Below are 20,594 nucleotides of genomic sequence, written 5' to 3' on the forward strand. Positions count from 1 at the left end.
AGGTACAGCAAACTTAGTCATATTTTTCAGAATGTTCCTTTTAGATACTTATGATGATAAGAACCTTGCAAATATTATATTTCCATAATTAACTATTATTCTACCATCAAGAGAGGAATACATCTTTATTTCTTACACAATGTCTTTCTTTAGTTTGTTTAGTGCTATATTTAAGTATGCTTACTTTCTCAACATTTCGGGACTGTTGCCTGACAGTGCTTCAATTTCAATGTCGTTTAGTAAATACCCGAATATGGGAGATGTAAAGTTCTGACTGGTACCTTTTCTGGCAAATTCGAATGTACGAGTGACAAAAGACGATAAACACAATTTTCTTCAAGCCAATCAATGTACGCTATAAATACCACGTGACTGATCTTGCCCAATGCACAAATTGCTGGCTGTTTTCAAATCGCACTTCATTCAAAGCCCTCGAACAGGCAAGGCGGTGTTGCAGACTTTGAGTTCACGCTCTGCTTCAACTATGGCCCATAACAAAATTTATTACTCAGACAAATATTGTGATGATTACTATGAATATAGGTGAGTATGACATATCATCTAATATTAGCTGTTAAAAAGTTATCTTCAGTCTAACCACGTAATGTTCTATCTTGTGGTTTGATCCCGCGCGATAGCAAGCAAGTTTTGACTTGTCTACCACTTTATTGATGTCTAGCTATAAAGTGCCTATATTGTTTTTAATTTTAGCTGACAATTAGGACTTGTAATTAAGGAAAGTTTATTTGATTGTATCGATTTCTGGCAAAGGTTTAAACAAAATAGACAAAATTTGATCATGCTATCTGAGCTGTTGACGTTCTCACCCATTAAGATTTGACCATACAGTGGTTTTTAATTCTACTCTGCTGTTAGTTTCGGGCCCGTGTTCAAATGTGCATATTAAATGGAGATGAACCTTCAAACAACATCAAGTGTCTCATGCAAAATACCAGCTGATACGTTTACCTCCCCGAGCAATATGATTTCATTTTGTTTTTGCCTACAAATAGGGCCTATGAGAGATACACGAATAGCCCTGGAGGACAAGCTCTAGGGCCTCGCGTAGTAGCTGGGTCCCGTTTAGCCTGTAAGGCTGAATAATAAGATTTTGGAAAACAATCAGTTACCAATGTACCTCACCCATCCTGCAGCTCCTTTATAATGGTTAGGGTCCCAGGGCACCAGACTTAAAATCCATAGATGTTGATCATCCTAAAAGTAAATATCCATCCATAAATAACCATCTTCTACACGGCGCGCATGTGCGGCCAGGCAGCTGGATAGGACTAGTTTGCAAGAATTGATTCACGGTGTGCTAAATTTTGCTACAGCTTCGTATACAGAGAACCCTGCAGTTTAAAAATGGATATTTGATACGACACTCCCCATGTGTAAAGTGCGCTAATCTCCACAGTTTTCTCCCAAATTCACACTTATCACATAATTACAAATTTACCATAATAAAACAATCAATCTGTTGCGAAGTGCATGTACTAAAATCATTATGATTAAAACTGAGGAAATCACAGACTGTTGGTGGTAGGAACATAGACTAACTGCTCAGTGAAGGGTGAGCTTGTTTATTACATTGAACTGTCGGTATAATCCCAGGGGTTAATAGAAGTCGTCTGGAAGTCTCGATTGAATAAAAATAACTGGATATTTATTCAGTTTGAGGTTTTTTGAAGAAATATTCAAAATTTTACTCAGCATGAACATATCCAAAGTTCTGAGGAAATCTTCATGACACTCTGTATTGATTAGATTTTTGGAAGGGGAAGGGCGTATGAAATCAAACATGACACATACTAAGCTTCTTCGGTCTCTACCAAATCTGTCTTCACAAATAATTTGACCTACTTCGGCTTCAGATGGTTCTGTTTTTGACAATAGCATAGGTCAAGTGACTGCATGTGAGCGCACACCTTTCGACTGGTTTCCTCCCCCTGGTGTCAGATGGTGCCAATATTTTCAGCTCCTTTGAAGGCAAGCAGGCAGTTTGCCTCCAGGTTTTGTTTTCTGGAGTCTAAAGTTTGATAAAAAGCTTATAGCAGCAAAATTAAAACTTTTTTTGCTATGGACATTTACCAACAACATCGGATCGCTAGACTGAACATGGAGAAATGTGCCACACAGGACTTCTGCCAATCAGAATGTTAAGATCCAGCATTATTCGTCGTGGAAAAAGTGACAATTCATTGATGCATAAACTAGCAGTGTAGTTTATCTCCCTTAACATGTAGCCTCGTTATTTGATTAGTGTTTTATGCCATACTCAAGAATATTTCACTTATATGACAACGGCCAGCATTATGGTGAGAGGAAACCAGGCAGAGCCCAGGAGGAAGCCCACAACCATCTGCAGGTTGCTGACAGACCTTCCCTCGTAAGTCTTGAGAGGAAGCCAGCATGAGCTGGACTTGCACTCACAGCGACCGCATTGGTGAGAGGCTTCTGGGTCATTACGCTGCGCTAACCGACTGAGCCACGGAGGTCCCCCTCGTTACTTAAAGATCATTATTGTTAATACTCCATGTTGTAAATCACTGTGTGGGTCTCCTAATTTTCTCATTACTGGTAGCTGATTATTGCGGTCAATTTCATGTGATCAGTACCCTGTCAAATCAGACTTCGCTTTGAACTGCTTTTGTTGATTGAAATCTTCATTTGTTTTGACAGGTAAGTATAATGCCTCAAGAGATTTTAGATAATGCGCAGAACATTCGTCTGGATACAGTATTCAGATTTGTTTCTTGTATATATGTTGCATAATTTTTGATTTTCTCAAAAGTTTTTTTGTTAAGTGTGCCGATTATCAGTTTACAGCATCAACAAGGAGGCCAGCTTGAGTCCATATGTAGGCAGTGATAATTATAGCAATCTGTGAAGTATTCGTACAAAAATATTCAATTTTTGTCTCTCAAATGGACAGTCAAAACTCAAAAAAAAAAAAAAAAAATTATTTGTAAGAAGAAAAGTGCCCAAAAAGTGGCAGTGGGTATGTGGAAAAATGACTTCTATGAACCCCTGAATTCAAGACCACCCCTGATGCTATCCCGCAGCGCCCACTCAGTAACAACCACGATCAACACAGTGAATCCTGGGATACACTAGTCCAAGGTCATTTACTGTAGGGTCTATTTTTATAGTTGATGAGCAATATGGAAGTGGATAAAATACAACAAGCAATCATTTGTGTGACAAATTATGCATCTTTGTGAAGACCTAGGCTCAGTTTGAGGTCATTTTTATTTTGAGCTCTTGAAGTGAGGTGAATGTATGAACATTTTGACCTAATGCGTATGTGGCTGTTTGATCAGCTATGGCAAACATTTCTTGAATTCATACGGCTTGCCATTTACCTCTGGCACCCGCACTGACAGCCATCACACAATTCTTGAGTATGGCACTAGTTAGAAAAAACAAGCAAATAATATTTGTTGGAATTACCGGTACACATAAAAAAATACTTGCTCTTTTGCTTGCAGACACGTTATGCTACCAAAGGAAATAGCCAAATTGGTTCCAAAAAAGACATTAATGTCAGAGGCCGAATGGCGGAGGATAGGAGTACAACAGAGTCAGGGCTGGGTGCATTATATGATACATGAACCAGGTACGTTGTAGAGAAGGGTGCCTGGTTTATAAGGCTGGGTGCATTATATGATACATGAACCAGGTACGTTGTAGAGAAGGGCGCCTGGTCTGTAAGGCTGGGTGCATTATATGATATATGAACCAGGTACGTTGTAGAGAAGGGTGCCAGGTCTATATGGCTGGGTGCATTATATGATACATGAACCAGGTACGTTGTAGAGAAGGGTGCATGGTCTGTAAGGATTGGTGTATTATATGATACATGAACCAGGTACGTTGTAGAGAAGGGTGTCTGGTCTATAAGGCTGGGTGCATTATATGGTACATGAACCAGGTACGTTGTAGAGAAGGGTGCCTGGTCTATAAGGCTGGGTGTATTATATGATACATGAACCAGGAACGTTGTAGAGAAGGGTGCCTGGTCTATAAGGCTGGGTGCATTATATGGTACATGAACCAGGTACATTGTAGAGAAGGATGCCTGGTCTATATGGCTGGGTGCATTATATGATACATGAACCAGGTACGTTGTAGAGAAGGGTGCATGGTCTGTAAGGATTGGTGTATTATATGATACATGAACCAGGTACGTTGTAGAGAAGGGTGCCTGGTCTATAAGGCTGGGTGCATTATATGATACATGAACCAGGTACGTTGTAGAGAAGGGTGCCTGGTCTATAAGGCTGGGTGTATTATATGATACATGAACCAGGAACGTTGTAGAGAAGGATGCCTGGTCTATAAGGCTGGGTGCATTATATGGTACATGAACCAGGTACATTGTAGAGAAGGATGCCTGGTCTATAAGGCTGGGTGCATTATATGATACATGAACCAGGTACCTTGTAGAGAAGGGCGCCTGGTCTGTAAGGCTGGGTGCATTATATGATACATGAACCAGGTACGTTGTAGAGAAGGGTGCCAGGTCTATATGGCTGGGTGCATTATATGATACATGAACCAGGTACGTTGTAGAGAAGGGTGCCTGGTCTATAAGGCTGGGTGTATTATATGATACATGGGCCAGGTACGTTGTAGAGAAGGGTGCCTGGTCTATAAGGCTGGGTGCATTATATGATACATGGGCCAGGTAAGTTGTAGAGAAGAGTGCATGGTCTGTAAGGCTGGGTGCATTATATGATACATGGGCCAGGTACGTTGTAGAGAAGAGTGCATGGTCTGTAAGGCTGGGTGCATTATATGATACATGGGCCAGGTAAGTTGTAGAGAAGAGTGCATGGTCTGTAAGGCTGGGTGCATTATATGATACATGGGCCAGGTAAGTTGTAGAGAAGGGTGCCTGGTCTGTAAGGCTGGGTGTATTATATGATACATGAACCAGGTACGTTGTAGAGAAGGGTGCCAGGTCTATATGGCTGGGTGCATTATATGATACATGAACCAGGTACGTTGTAGAGAAGGGTGCCTGGTCTGTAAGGATTGGTGTATTATATGATACATGAACCAGGTACGTTGTAGAGAAGGGTGCATGGTCTGTAAGGATTGGTGTATTATATGATACATGAACCAGGAACGTTGTAGAGAAGGGTGCCTGGTCTATAAGGCTGGGTGCATTATATGATACATGGGCCAGGTAAGTTGTAGAGAAGAGTGCATGGTCTATAAGGCTGGGTGTATTATATGATACATGAACCAGGTACGTTGTAGAGAAGGGTGCCAGGTCTATATGGCTGGGTGCATTATATGATACATGAACCAGGTACGTTGTAGAGAAGGGTGCCTGGTCTATAAGGCTGGGTGTATTATATGATACATGGGCCAGGTACGTTGTAGAGAAGGGTGCCTGGTCTATAAGGCTGGGTGCATTATATGATACATGGGCCAGGTAAGTTGTAGAGAAGAGTGCATGGTCTGTAAGGCTGGGTGCATTATATGATACATGGGCCAGGTAAGTTGTAGAGAAGGGTGCCTGGTCTATAAGGCTGGGTGTATTATATGATACATGGGCCAGGTACGTTGTAGAGAAGAGTGCATGGTCTGTAAGGCTGGGTGTATTATATGATACATGGGCCAGGTAAGTTGTAGAGAAGAGTGCCTGGTCTGTAAGGCTGGGTGCATTATATGATACATGAACCAGGTACGTTGTAGAGAAGGGTGCCAGGTCTATAAGGCTGGGTGTATTATATGATACATGGGCCAGGTAAGTTGTAGAGAAGGGTGCCTGGTCTATAAGGCTGGGTGTATTATATGATACATGAACCAGGTAAGTTGTAGAGAAGAGTGCATGGTCTGTAAGGATTGGTGTATTATATGATACATGAACCAGGAACGTTGTAGAGAAGGGTGCCTGATCTATAAGGCTGGGTGCATTATATGGTACATGAACCAGGTAAGTTGTAGAGAAGAGTGCATGGTCTGTAAGGATTGGTGTATTATATGGTACATGGGCCAGGTAAGTTGTAGAGAAAGGGACATGGTCTATAAGGCTGGGTGCATTATATGATACATGGGCCAGGTAAGTTGTAGAGAAGGGTGCCTGGTCTATAAGGCTGGGTGCATTATATGATACATGGGCCAGGTACGTTGTAGAGAAGGGTGTCTGGTCTATAAGGCTGGGTGCATTATATGATACATGAACCAGGTAAGTTGTAGAGAAGAGTGCATGGTCTGTAAGGATTGGTGTATTACTATAAAGTACTTATTATTCGCTGGAATTTATTTTCGCAGATTTTCTCCAAAAATATGTTTGCAGGATTTACTTTTCGCATGTTTAAGAGAATATTGAAAAAAATCTTCAAATTGTCAAAGATATAATATTGCCGAAATTATTCAAGCACGTCAGACAGGTATCATCTTGGGTAGCTTTAATCCTCCTTTATTTTCTGTGGTGGCACTAATCCTCGTGGTCTGGATCAGAGAGTGAGACAATGGGGGATGGATAATCAGTACGTAACAAGATTACTTTCGCAACTACTGTGAGCAGTACTCAGACAGGTGTCACTCCTTTTTGAACCATTCATGAGTACTTTTAAACACCTGGCAAAGTGACCTGTCACCTTTGAGCAGTTCAACGGAAAACATGAATTCACCATTATCGGCTCCAGTCACTCACTATTTATCAAGCAACATGGTAAGTTTTGCATTGTTTTCAGTTTTAATCGTCCTCTGTGGCAGGTCAGAAACCGCAAACATTGCTGTAGCACTCAAATGGCCATTGTGTTGTTGCACACACTTACACTTACCAGTTGGTTAGAAGCTCATTCTGTAGGGCTGGGTGTATTATACAGGGTTTGCACCGATCAGGGAAAATCTGGAATATCAGGAAGAACAGAATTGCCTGTTCCAGACACAGGAATGTCAGGGAATTTGAAATTTTAATGGTTTTGTCCTCGAATATCAGGGAAAATTGATGTTGGGTCTGCTGTAGCAAGTTTCATATGTTAGACGGCTCTAAATTCCTTGGTGTTGGCTGTTATAAAATATCAAATTCAAACATACTGGTACTCAAAATTTTACTGGTACTCAAAAGTTGTTTCAGAATGCCAATGTACAACACTTGCAGGTAACAGTATAGATTTGAATAGGGTTTCCCAAGGTTACCTAAGGGGGATAACTCCTCACTATACTTGCATGCCATCATTGCCATGTGTTTATATCCGTCAGTTGATCAGCATCAAACCGCGAAGTCATTCCAACTCGCAAAAGCTAGGGACATTGACTCAGTGTTTCAGAAATGATAGGAAGGAAAACTAAGCCTTTACCTAACAAACTGTAACTGTGAATATTGAAGGTTGACCTTGTTCTGTCGTAGACAGCAGTGACCACAACAACATTAGAGGTGGAGATTTGGTGGTGTCTGAAATCAATCCAGTCCCACTGGCCCTACAACTCTTTGGCTGATACAGGTACATACTTGTGGCCAGTTGTTTCTGTTAGTCACTTTTGTTATCATTGTTAATCTCTCATTTGGGCCAACACGATCATAACACTCGTAAAAGGTCTGGCTCGAGTCTCACCTAAGACTTTAAAAGAGGAAGTTGTGGCTTCCTCGCTTGGCGTTCAGCATAGAGGGGATAGTGCAACGACTGGTTGACCCGTATCATCAAAAATGCTCGGGTGGGACCTTCGGTAAGTCATCTCAGTGAAGCAGCACTAGATAAAAGAGCAGCGGAAATCCGTCCTGCAACAAGGCGGTACATTACATACACCCTAAGGATTCCTTCATCATCATATGACTGAAAAATTGTTGAGCACGACATTAAACCGCAATCACTCACTCGTAAAAGGTTTACTGTTTTTTTTTTTTTGCTTTTTAACTATGGAGATTTGTCTTACCTTTAAAGTTAATATGATAAAAAATAAACTAGTCAGTATTTTCCAGCTATAAAGTGTGCTTTATAGGCCTATGTGTATTACCATATATTTTTGATATTTAATAGTAAATTATCGATTCAAGGACCAGCCCGGATAGCACAGTTGGTAGAGCGTCCGCTTCGGGACCGGTAGATCCAGGATCAATCCTTGATCGAGTCACACCTAAGACTTTAAAAGAGGAAGTTGTAACTTCCTCGCTTGGCGTTCAGCAGGAAGGGGATAGTGCAACGACTGGTTGACCCGTATCAGTATAATGGCTCGGGCGGGGCTGCTTACTTGCCTTCGGTAAGTCGTCTCAGTGAAGCAGCACTAAATAAAAGAGCGGTGGAAATCCGTCCTGCAACAAAGAGGCACATTGCACGTACATGCACCCTAATGATTCCTTCGTCGTCATATGACTGGAAAATTGTTGAGTACAACGTTAAACCCCAAGCACTCACTCACTCGATTCAATTTTTTGGTTTTTACATTAGTTTTATGTTCCCATATGGTTTCATTGCCTTGTAATTCCAGTGTAGGGAGGGAAACTGTGCATACATCACTACATTTGGTGACATGCAGCGTTTCGGGGGCCTCAGTGGCTCAGTCGGTTAGCGCGCTAGCGTTGCGTAATGACCCAGGAGCCTCCCACCAATGCAGTCCCTGTGAGTTCAAGTCCAGCTCATGCTGGCTTCCTCTCCGGTCGTAAGTGGGAAGGTCTGCCAACAACCTGTGGATGGTCGTGGTTTTCCCCCGGCCTGTGCCCGGTTTCCTCCCACCATAATGCTGGCCGCCGTCGTATAAGTGAAATATTCTTGAGTACGGCATAAAACACCAATCAAATAAATAAATAAATAAATGCCATACAGCATTTCAAGAAACATATCACACCACATAATAAGATCATGAAAGTAGTTTTGTTTGATGAAAGCAAAACTATGAAGGCACAAAACAAATAGATGGATGTTCATATTCGTTTTTGGAAAGGCGACATTGTCACCGCTAGATACTTTCTGCATTCTCTGAATTCATGGGATGTGCTACAGCAGAAGAGACCTACATGCATAAGTGCATGTAACTTATTTTTCCTCTTGTTTGTAGCTGGGATGGATTACTGTGGATTCCCTCCTGTTCGTCTTCAGTGATGAGAATATTAAACAAGTGTTCATGAATCCTAGTATATTGTTAGTATTAGTACCACCATGGGGTCTTAGTGACGGTAAGGCTCAGCAGTTTATGATGTTTGTGTGGCCACTTGTCCAGTATAGTGTTCATTTAAGTGGACTTAAAGTCTGCCACTATATATATTTAGAAAAAATGATATAGGACAGTTATAACAGAAAAATATGTAAAAAAAATTCTGTAAAGTTTTTAAAGTTGAGAAGATGAAGTTCAGCATGGGGATATGGCACTGACGGACAATTCACTCCAAGCAGCCAAGTTGTAGAAGCCTTTATGAACTTGGCCAGTCACTAGAGCTGAATATGTCATGTGATAATTGGCTGTCACGTCAAAATGTGGTTTCTTACAGTGGATAGACAGATATCAATGCAATAAATTGGATTTTGCGGTTAGTTTAAGTGTTAAACTTATGCATTTAGGAGCATGGAACTGAGAACGGCTGTGTATACATTAGGCATGATACTGCAGTAACTTGCAGTAAGCTAGCAAGAAAACCACCTGGGGAGAGTCATTGCTTGAAGACAAATATTTGACTTTGCTTTATTTTTCTTTAGCAAAGTTAGATTTATTACCAGAATATATTTTCCCAAAATCTGAATGAAAGAGTTTGTTATCAGTGAGAAGGCCCTGCTATGTGGGGTAAAGTCCATGAAGTCCAGCTGGGGGAAATGCTTACACCCATGCAGAACGAGGACGAACGGGACCCCTGAAACATTACGCTTGTGTACACCAATAAGCATGTTTAGCATGGCTATTTAAATATAGCAGCTTTGGTAGAACAGACAGGAGCCATGGGCATATAATTTGTTGAGTATAACATTTAACACTAATCAGTGATACGACTGAAATAATGCTGAAAGCATGGAGAAGCAGTACACAACAATCCAAACTTGCTTGTACTTGCACAAACATTCCCACCAAATACCTATTTGAAAGTTTGAATTTAGCCGTTGAGCATCTTCGAATTTTAAAATCTCATTTCTGTGTGAACCCTGATTATATGATACATGAGCCAGGTAAGTTGTGGAGATGGGTACATTGTATATAGAGCTGAACCAGGTAAGCTGTAGAGACGGCTACATTGTGTATAGAGCTGAACCAGGTAAGCTGTAGAGAAGGGTACAAGATCGGGCTTGGTGTATTATGCAGCGAGAGCTTTCCAGAGAAAAGAACTTTCAAACAAGTATATTCGCATTCTGCTGGGCTTGAATTTGGAAAGTGCAAAACAGGCCCATGTCAGTACTGTAATGAGACTGGAATAAGAGGTCATGCAGGATTTCTTCAGTTTTGTGTCTGGAAGACAGACCCATTCCCTCGGAATAGCTACTTTAAATTCTCCCTCAGGCACACAAAACCCTGGAATAAAGAAAAGTCTTTTCAGTGACCAGTGGAATATTTGAATCCTTTCACACATTAGTTAAAGCACAAATTAATCTGCACCCTCGTCAAACACTTACTATATCTCCTACATCACCGACAAATTGCGTTTCGGCATCGTCAAATTTTCTGTTTTAGCATCTATCTGTCAGAGACCGATGACCTAATTGTACGCGGTGATATTCGCATGGAGCACTAATTGCGAAAGCGCTCCAGCGTAATAGCTAGAATGCATAGGCTTATAGTAGCACGAAAATCTGGTCTACTCGACTACTCTCCGTACGTCAGTAGTTTTGGGTAAGTGCTTTCTAAAAGTGACGAGAAATCAGCGTTTGATGCGCCCTGGCAGGTCGGATCACGGGTGAGAATGCGTATCGCGCGAAAACAGTCTCTACAAAATGTCATGTATGCGCCGTGAAGTAAGATGAAAATGTAATCCACGCGACTTTGGCCCACCACACGTAAGTTTTGGCGCATATTTTTGTTCTGCCGACTTGTCCGTCGTAAGGCTCTGATACAACACAGGAATTTTACTATATACATTGTGAATTACACCTTATCCAAAGACTCTCTCACTCTTCCGACCCCTACCACTGACCCTCAGCCTCAAACGGACTCAAAATTTATTTTCTGGCAGAAACCCTGTCATGTCTAGTTGTCAAGTATTCTTGCCAAAACATGTAGCTATGTATTTAGCTATTTTTTAAAACTTTTTAAGGTTTTCCTGTACATGTGTTAACTTAAAATTCATTTAATGTGCTCAAGCAGTGAACCTAGTAAATGGTAAATTTTACTCTTTTTTTTTTTTTTTTTCAGAACAACACATCCTGCTATTTAGGCGACCAGTCACAACTCCCCCACCGGAATATTAGGCGAAGAAGCAGTGAGTGGGCAGTTAGTGCTTATACCCAGTTTACCATCAGCCTTTGTGGGAGGTTACCGTGATGGTGTTCTTGGGGGCGTTACTTTTACTGCTGTTGCGCCGCACATTTACACTACTCTGGGTGGAGCCATCTCTCTAGTCCCCACTAGAGCTCCTGTTGGACTCTGTATCTTTGCTGACCGCTCAGCTGCTTTGTGGACTGTACTCTGGGATGACCTGTATATATGTGCATAGTGAACTGGAGATTTCTTTAATGTGACTCATCTGTCTGTTTCTTCCCTTCTGTCTTCACTCTCTTGTGTATGTGTCTGCTTTCATCATGCAGAATAAGATCTGGTTCATTCATTTTCTATCACCAACATTTTCACTCTATATGAATCATGGCTTATTCCAAAATTTAAAAGTTATTAAAATTCACTGTTTATGTAAAATGTAGTGTGAAAACAAGAATTTTGGATTAAAACTTTACAACTACCATCATGTCACTGGAGCGTCTTGCAATAAACTTGGATTTACAAATAATTTGTTGTCTTTGTGATATAAATTCAGGGGGTTGAGTCTAGGTTTCAGAGCTTGACTCTTGTGGAAGATTTTTTTAAAGCCTACCTAGCAGTTCACAATCAAGTTGGCCTGGCTTCCTCGAAGCAAGGGGATGCAAAGATTCCCTTGCAACTTTGTTGATATATATAGTAATGCCAGGATGCATAGATGTAGATGCCAATCCTTGATGGCATAATTTTGAAAGGGGTAAGACACGTGCATTTTCACCATGGAATTAGAATGGTTGGCTCCACGCCACCAGTGTCAATTATATTACATAAGCTTTCAAAAATACGGTTTTGAAAGAATTTTCACAAAACTTCGTCTGCCATTACGAAGAAGACAAACCCAATTCATATTCAGGTCAGCTGGTCATTGCCACAAAAGGGAATGGTTTTATTTAATGTAAAGCCCTGGGAATATAAGCGCAGTATCATGTCAATGGAATCGGAGTGTTGTCACCTAACAAGGGAAATAACTGCTCATAACAAGATGGTCAGATATGTTCTGATGCATCTGTCTCCAACTGGTCTACATTACCTTTTTCAGAAGGTCAGTAAATACCTGTATGACTGGGTGTATCTGTTTTGAATTTTTTCGTCAAACAGAATATGGACATATTGGTACTTCAGCGCTGATGAACAGGATATGGTTTGTATGGTCACGCGTTAGCGTACTTGTATGCAGCGTCCATCACCAGTTAATAGGCACTGACAAGTATCCGGGCTTTATCAGATTAAAGTACAGGCTCCTATACAAGATGTTTGAGCAATCAGTTGATTTGACAAGAGAGATTTACGTATAATGTAATAATGGAAACAGTATGAAGGAGAATGATGACTCGGATAATGGATAGATCCATGACATCCGATGTTCAACCACCCCGCTACTTATTTTGTTCCCGGGGAAAGCAATTGTGACGTCATGACAATTCTGCTTATGACTGCGTGTTCTAGCTTGACAGTGCGGAAAGATCTAATAAAGCCTTTCAGCAACTACCAAAACCTTCAGTAGGACACTCCTTATAGAGCATGTGCCGCTCGCTGCATCACTGGCACCTCTAGACTAGCTTGACCTTAGAAGCCTGTAAGACGCGTGGGCTTGTCCACGCTAAGCCTGACGACAGGTGTCCTGGTGCGGACCTATTATCACCATTCATCAATAAAACTGCATGTCAAACGATCGCTATAATCATGTAAAACATACTTTTAGATGAAGAGAACAAAATTATCCACTTAAAAAATTTACCGCCATCTTTAAACATAAAAGTCTTGTGTGCAAGGTTAAGGTCAAACTTGATTCTTTAGTATTCAAACACGATAGTGGTCTCCTATATTGAAAGGAGTGATCTCCCCTGAGTTGTTTGACCATAGCCAGTGGTGAGAGCCAAGAGCGGTTTCCGCCCAGTATGGTACATACAATCACGTTCAACAAATGCCAGAATTTTCAGTTAAAAACCGGAAAATCAAACTGCCCTAAGAAGTAAAACAACAGTCGCCCAAAAATGTAAAGTGTCACATTAGTGATAAACAGACAGCTTGATATATAGGATTAACGCAGCAGATCATCGCTTGCCTTTCCCTGAGGCACACGCCAGGTGAGTGTTCAATACCGGCTTTGGGAAAGCAATAAGCGATGGACGACACTCCTTTGATGTTAGCGTAATCTAACGTTGAATTGAATGGTTGAAGATTACTCGTCTTAAATTTCACCACTTGATATGCATGATGTGCATACATCAATGTTATTAAGTCATGTGCATTCATTCCTAATTAGGTCACACCTGGCAAAGCTCGTCAGCAATTTGTCAAATGTCGGAAGTTTAATGCGGGTATTCCTGTTTCCCCCACTCATATATAACACTGGCCATCGCTGTGTGAGAGAAATATCCTTGCATATCACAGTGATCAATCAGTCAAGCAATCAGTCAGCGGTTGCCAACGCCCGATTGCCGTTTGCACATTGTACAGTTACTTAAGACCAATAGTCCTCCGCCAGTATGGGGTGCATTTGACACGTGGGAAGTTAGTCACATAAAATTGAACGTCATCGTATAAGAGAAACAATTTTGAGTGTGGCGTTAAACCACTGTGTAAATAAATAAATAATAAAAAAAAAATAGATAATAAAATTAGTAAATCGATACGCTCAAACTGTTTGTGGCTGTTTGTGTTTTTCGTGGTTTGTCATTCATTTTTCTGGAGATGTCAACCTTTCAAGCTTCCTTTTGTTCCTTTTGACACCTGCAGCTATAGGATATGTTTTGCAAATATTATATTATTGTCAATTTACAATAGCCAAAGTAACGCATATATTGGCCGTCAGTCATATATTCTAGAAACTTAGGGCCTCTTCCACACAGCGCCATTGGCGTTATTGGCGCAAATAATTACCATGGCAACTAAACCGGTAATCATTACGTCGCCATGGTAGTTGCTCACAGGTACAACTCTGAAAGAACGCTAAACGAGAAGCTATGGGCAAGCTGTTTAGACATCGTTAACTGGCTTTAATGTACGGCAACATTTTAAGAGAAGATATGTGTTACACTTCTCGTTACACTGTTTTTTATGCTACGGTCGTTAATAGCATAACTATCTATATTTAAGAGACGTATTTTAATCCCACGTGTGTGGCAGCTGGATTCCAACATTTGACCTGATTTATTAACACTCTACCTCGTTGCAATGATATACCGATACTGTTTGATTTCCATTCGGCTGGAGGTGTGCGATACCTCCCCCGTCCCCCAGGCCCCACCATCACCACCACCACCACCAACACACACAAACCAAAATAAACAAAAACTTTAAAAACTACCTGTGCAATCTTTCATTGACAGAATGCTATGACTATGACGACAGAATAGATTATGATATTGTTTACTCTGACAATATCCGTCGTAAAAGTGAAATATTCTTGAGTACGGCGTAAAAAAAAAACAATCAAATAAATAACTATGATTATGACATCATAATAGAGTATGTTATTGTATTACAAAATTGTTATACAAACCATTGTGTTATATACATGACAGACTTGAGTTATTTCAGCTGAATATTTGTATTACATGGTGTAAAGGGGCATTGTGTTGTGCAGTAGATAACATTGTGTTGTCCAGAATATAACATTGTGTTGTGCAGTAGATAACATTGTGTTGTCCAGAAGATAACATTGTGTTGTCCAGAAAATAACATTGTGTTGTCCAGAAGATAACAACGTGTTGTCCAGAAGATAACATTGTGTTGTCCAGAAGATAACATTGTGTTGCAGGAACATTGCAAGAATACTGGACAAGATATTGTATTTATTTACTCTCTAAATGCAATTGTGTACAAAAATACACAAGATGTGTATCACATTATTGTGTACATCGCATATACCTTGCATATGTACTTACACATATCATCATGTGTACCAAATTGTGTACCTATGGCTATACACATCTTATTTACATCGCAAACTACACAAACAAATGTGTACAAAACGATACACATTTGCTCTTTGATAGGTTTGAGTTGAGATTTTTATGTGGCACTATAGAATATAATAGAATCAAGTTTTCATATACACATAAAGCAAACTCGTCATATACATCCACATGGGACTATGAGAGGCCTACATTTGTAGTCACGTATGTAACACAGCTTAACCCGTACCGTGAAGTGTGATTTGTTGTATGAAATCATTGCTACCTGAGAGGGCATCTCACTTCGCGGCCCGCGGCACGAGGAAGGTGCAAATCGCGCGCGAATGATACTGTTCTCGTGCCGCGGCCCGCGACCCGCGACCCGCGAGATGAGGGGACGAGGACAGTACCCGCGGCTCGAGGACGGAGTAAATCGCACGCGAGTGGCACCGACCTCGTCCCGCGGACCGCAACCCGCGGGATGAGGGGACGAGGACGGTCACCATTCGTGGCCCCTCGTGAAGAAGAAGTGTCGCGCATAGCGGTTCGTGGGCCGCGGTACGAGAAGGGTAGCATTCGCGCACGATTTGCACCGTCCTCGTGCTGCGGGATGCAGGGCGAGATGTCCTCATCCGGCTTCCATACATATAGGCTTGAATCTAGTTCTGATGATGATCTGTTGTCTTTTTCCCTTATTGTGCCCCATGTTGTCTCATGACTCGAATTGCATAAGGTGCTACATTATAATAAGAGATTGATTACGACGTGGTTTACTCCTCCGATGTATGGGCTCTATACCATGATTGGAGGAATAATGTATAATGCATGCATACTTGTGTAAAGCGTATATAGATGAACACAACTGACTGAGAGCATGACCACGCTTGAAAAAATGTGCCATACCTGACCTTAAACTTAGTCTATAACCTGGGCAATGTCTAAAAGCAGCCAATCATCACCGACACTGTAAGGTAGACTTTACCGATACAATGTTGTGGTGGAAGTCTACAACCCCAGTTAACCTATTAGTACACATTCGGCCCTAAGTATAAATACTTTTCATGCTATTGTCCAATGATGTCATATATAGGTTCGAACCCACGGCTCGCTATTATAATATGGCTTTTGGTCACGATGTTTGTCAGGCACCTTGCCGTACAGGTGAGATGTCTGAAAAGTGAAATATACTTGAATAGGGTGTAAATCACTATAATTAGACACAGTTTTATGCAGTAGTGGGGGTAGCTGTGAAGTGACTCCCTGCATAGCTTGCATGATGTTCCGCATCGTTTAGGTGACAGTGTAAATTACCGCCTCAGTTTGTGCAGGTCGTCAGAGTCGTTTAAGTAGACCTGCACGTGTTTCACTCATACAGATGTCGCTTCAGACACCGCTGACTCGAGTGTGGTCTGAAAGACTAATCAAAGAAATGTAATTAGACATGTAATTTAGTAATATTGGAACCTTATTGTTGATAAGATCGTACATACTACTCCATCAAGCAGGCAGTAAATCACTTTAAAAGTGAGTAATATCGCTGATATCAGAAAGATGTTACTGCATTTCTGAGGCCTACATGGCCAAGGGGGTCATACACTAGTTTTGATTGTTATTATTGTTTTTGTCTGCCGTTTGAGTGCGACCCTCGAGTAATTAGCTAGACCCGTAATTCTTTTAGTGCACTGTGTTTTTATTTCCTTTTCACTTTTTGCTGTGGCCTTATACTTAATAGCCTACATAGTCTGTTTAGCACAGTTTCTACTTAGAATTGGTCGGGCTTTGAAAATGGTACTTGTTGTTCACTCGACTGGGGTTCAGCAGTGAGCGGTTAGAGCAAAGAAAGGGCTGTTTCGCCGGGTGTCAACATAATGTGACTGTGTGAGGTGTCATGACTAGTGTTTTCGGCACGATACTTCAGTGGCGGCAGCAATTTGGCGGCATGGATTCATCCTGTCTCAAGAAGAGTGAGTGAGTGAGTGAGTGCTTGGGGTTTAACGTCGTACTCAACAATTTTTCAGTCATATGACGACGAAGGAATCCTTAGGGTGCATGTACGTATAATGTGCCTCCTTGTTGCAGGACGGATTTCCACCGCTCTTTTATTTAGTGCTGCTTCACTGAGACGACTTACCGAAGGCAAGTAAGGCGCCCCGCCCGAGCCATTATACTGATACGGGTCAACCAGTCGTTGCACTATCCCCTTCATGCCGAACGCCAAGCGAGGAAGTTACAACTTCCTCTTTTAAAGTCTTAGGTGTGACTCGATCAATTTATTTATTTATTTATTTGGTTGGTGTTTTACGCCGTACTCAAGAATATTTCACTTATACGACGGCGGCCAGCATTATGGTGGGTGGAAACCGGGCAGAGCCCGGGGGAAACCCACGACCATCCGCAGGTTGCTGGCAGACCTTCCCACTTACGGCCGGAGAGGAAGCCAGCATGAGCTGGACTTGAACTCACAGCGACCGCATTGGTGAGAGGCTTCTGGGTCATTACGCTGCGCTAGCGCGCTAACCGACTACAACTTCCTCTTTTAAAGTCTTAGGTGTGACTCGATCAAGGATTGATCCTGGATCTACCGGTCCCGAAGCGGACGCTCTACCAACTGTGCTATCCGGGCCGGTGTCTCAAGAAGATACGGTATATGCGCACCCACGTATTTAATGACTCCTTGTCGTCATGTGGATGAAAAATCGCTAAGTACGACGTAAAATCCCAATCATAGGATTGAATCATAGGGTTCTTTTTTGTTGTTGTTGTTACGATGACGCTGTGTGACATGTAGGTTATGTTAGACTGATGCCGTCATATTGACCCGTTTGGCTTTGTATATAGCCTATATAGCTGAGACACAGGACAATGCATAATCTACATCAAATCGATATATACGTCAGGTATACGATAAACAAGTCATAAAAGTACACTGGCACATATCACGAGCATGCAAGCCACTGGTATTGCATACATGTTACAGGTAGGCTCTCATACTGGATGGCTTCAGAATTCATAATTATAGCAGACAAATAAGTCCTTAAACATGGATTATGAAACATCTGCAAATGTGAAATCCGTAATAAGGAATCCAAATCCAAGTCGAATTTAATAAATTAGTAATCCATATAATCGGTAAAAACGAATGAACAAAATTGCTATATCTATTTAATGTGTGGAGCGCCGCCGTTTTAGTTGGTAGGCCTATATGCACAAGGTGTTCGAGCCCAATAATACGCTATTCTTTCAATTGGTTATTATATTAATGCAGTTTGAGACTAGTAATTAGAGTTCATCTTTACCGTTTACATGTCTGAACGTCACTCGTAAATATCTGAACATCACTCGTATATGTCTGAACGTCACTATGTGTGAACATCAATCGTAAATATCTGAACATCTCTCGTAAATGTCTGAACGTCACGTGTAAATGTCTGAACATCACTCGTGAATATCTGAACATCACTCGTTAATGTCTGAACGTCACTCTTAAATGTCTAAACATCACCTGTATATGTCTGAACATCACTTGGCAAATGTCTGAACGTCACTATGTCTGAACATCACTAGTAAATGTCTGAACGTCACTCGTAAATATCTGAACATCACTTGTAAAAGTCGGAACGTCACTCGTAAATGTCGGAACGTCACTCGTAAATGTCGGAACATCACTCGTAAATGTCGTAACGTCACTATGTCTGAACATCACTCGTAAATGTCTGAACGTCACTTGTATATGTCTGAACATCACTCGTAAATGTCTGAACATCACTCGTAAATATCTGAACGTCACTCGTAAATGTCTGAACATCACTCGTAAATGTCTGAACATCACTCGTAAATGTCTGAACATTACTTGGCAAAGGTCTGAACCGCGTCACTTAGCTAATGTTCGAATGTCACTTGGCAAATATCTTATCATCACTTGACAGATATCAGAACGTCACTTGGCAAAGGTCTGGGGCCACTTTGACAAAGACGTCGTACTTGTACGATATCGGACATAGAGGACAATGGTACGTTAATAGTGGCGTATAAAACATCGCACGACAAATGTACGATAAATAAATGTCATACGCCACTTTGTAAAAGTGGTTGCTGAACCAGGTCAGTTTTGGCAAATGTTTTGAACGTCACTTGGCAAATGTCTGAACGTCACCTGGCAAATGTCTGAACGTCACTTGGCAAATGTCTGAACGCCACTTGGCAAATATCTGGACGTCACATAGTAAATGTCCGAACCCTTAATTCACTTTATAGAAATCTATTGATGTTCTGAGTTCAAGTCTCCCTTTTCGTTATCAAAAAGTATTTGGCATTAAATTTTGTAATGTTATATAGTTGCATGATTTTCATATTTTGGGAGACAGCATTTGCCTGTGTTCTGTTTATTTATTTCTCTGGTTGACGTTTTACGACGTGGTGAAGCATATTTCACTTGTATGACGGAGATCAGGTTTATTGGAGAAGAAAAGAAAAATAAAAACAAGACAAAGCCCAAACAAAACCATCTCCACTCGTCTGTGCCTTTAAACAAATTTCCCGGCCTAACACTAGGGCCAGAGCTGGGTTCGATCACTCAACCTCACTGGTCAACGTCTGCCGGCCGCAGTGTAAGTGATAAGCGCATTTACCCTATGGAGCTGCGAGCGTTCGTTCTTATGGGTTGTCTGCTGCCGGTTCTATGTAAATCAAGGCGATTTTTAATGTACAGTGTGTCCCAGAAGTCGTGCACCATCCTGATTTTTATTTTTTTTCTTTGTTTCAGATTTATTACTGATTTTAAATTTTTTTCAACCTCAACCTTGATGGTGCGCGACTTCTGGGACACCCTGTATTTACAGAAAGTTTATGATTTGATTCTTTGTGAAATGTGACTTATTGGTTTACTGAATATAAGTTAGTTTTTCGTAGAGAAGGGATACACTGTGGAATATGCTATAGTTTCACTCCACAAAAATACGTGTAGTACATATATAGATGTTTCATTTCTATAGGACTCAAAAGCTCTGAAATGTGTTTCAGTGTTAAACGGTGGTTGCACTCACTTTAAGGTAAGTTATGTCTTGGAATGAAATATGATTCTCGGGTGAAGGACACTGGATAGAGACAGAGGTGGGATGGAGGAGGGTGAAGGATACTGGATAGAGACAGAGGTGTGATGGAGGAGGGTGAAGGACACTGGATAGAGACAGAGGTGGGATGGAGGAGAAGTCGCTTTTGAAAGAAAGTGGTTTCACGGCGGAAAAGTGATTTGCTGTCAGGTAATTTTATTTGTCGAAGGATTGTTTAACT

At 41.2% G+C, this 20,594-nt stretch overlaps 1 protein-coding gene across 1 annotated transcript; it reads left to right on the forward strand.

Moving 5' to 3' along the window:
- Positions 1–432: 432 nt before the first annotated feature.
- Positions 433–11,863, forward strand: LOC135472346 (cyclin-dependent kinases regulatory subunit 1-like). The gene is made up of 3 exons (XM_064751815.1): positions 433–543; positions 3,492–3,619; positions 11,290–11,863. Exons 1-3 carry the CDS (start codon positions 485–487, stop codon positions 11,343–11,345), a joined length of 243 nt encoding a protein of 80 aa, XP_064607885.1. The 5' UTR covers positions 433–484; the 3' UTR covers positions 11,346–11,863.
- Positions 11,864–20,594: the final 8,731 nt, after the last annotated feature.

This window comes from Liolophura sinensis, chromosome 8 (genome assembly GCF_032854445.1).
Source record: "Liolophura sinensis isolate JHLJ2023 chromosome 8, CUHK_Ljap_v2, whole genome shotgun sequence".
Lineage (NCBI taxonomy): Eukaryota > Metazoa > Mollusca > Polyplacophora > Chitonida > Chitonidae > Liolophura > Liolophura sinensis.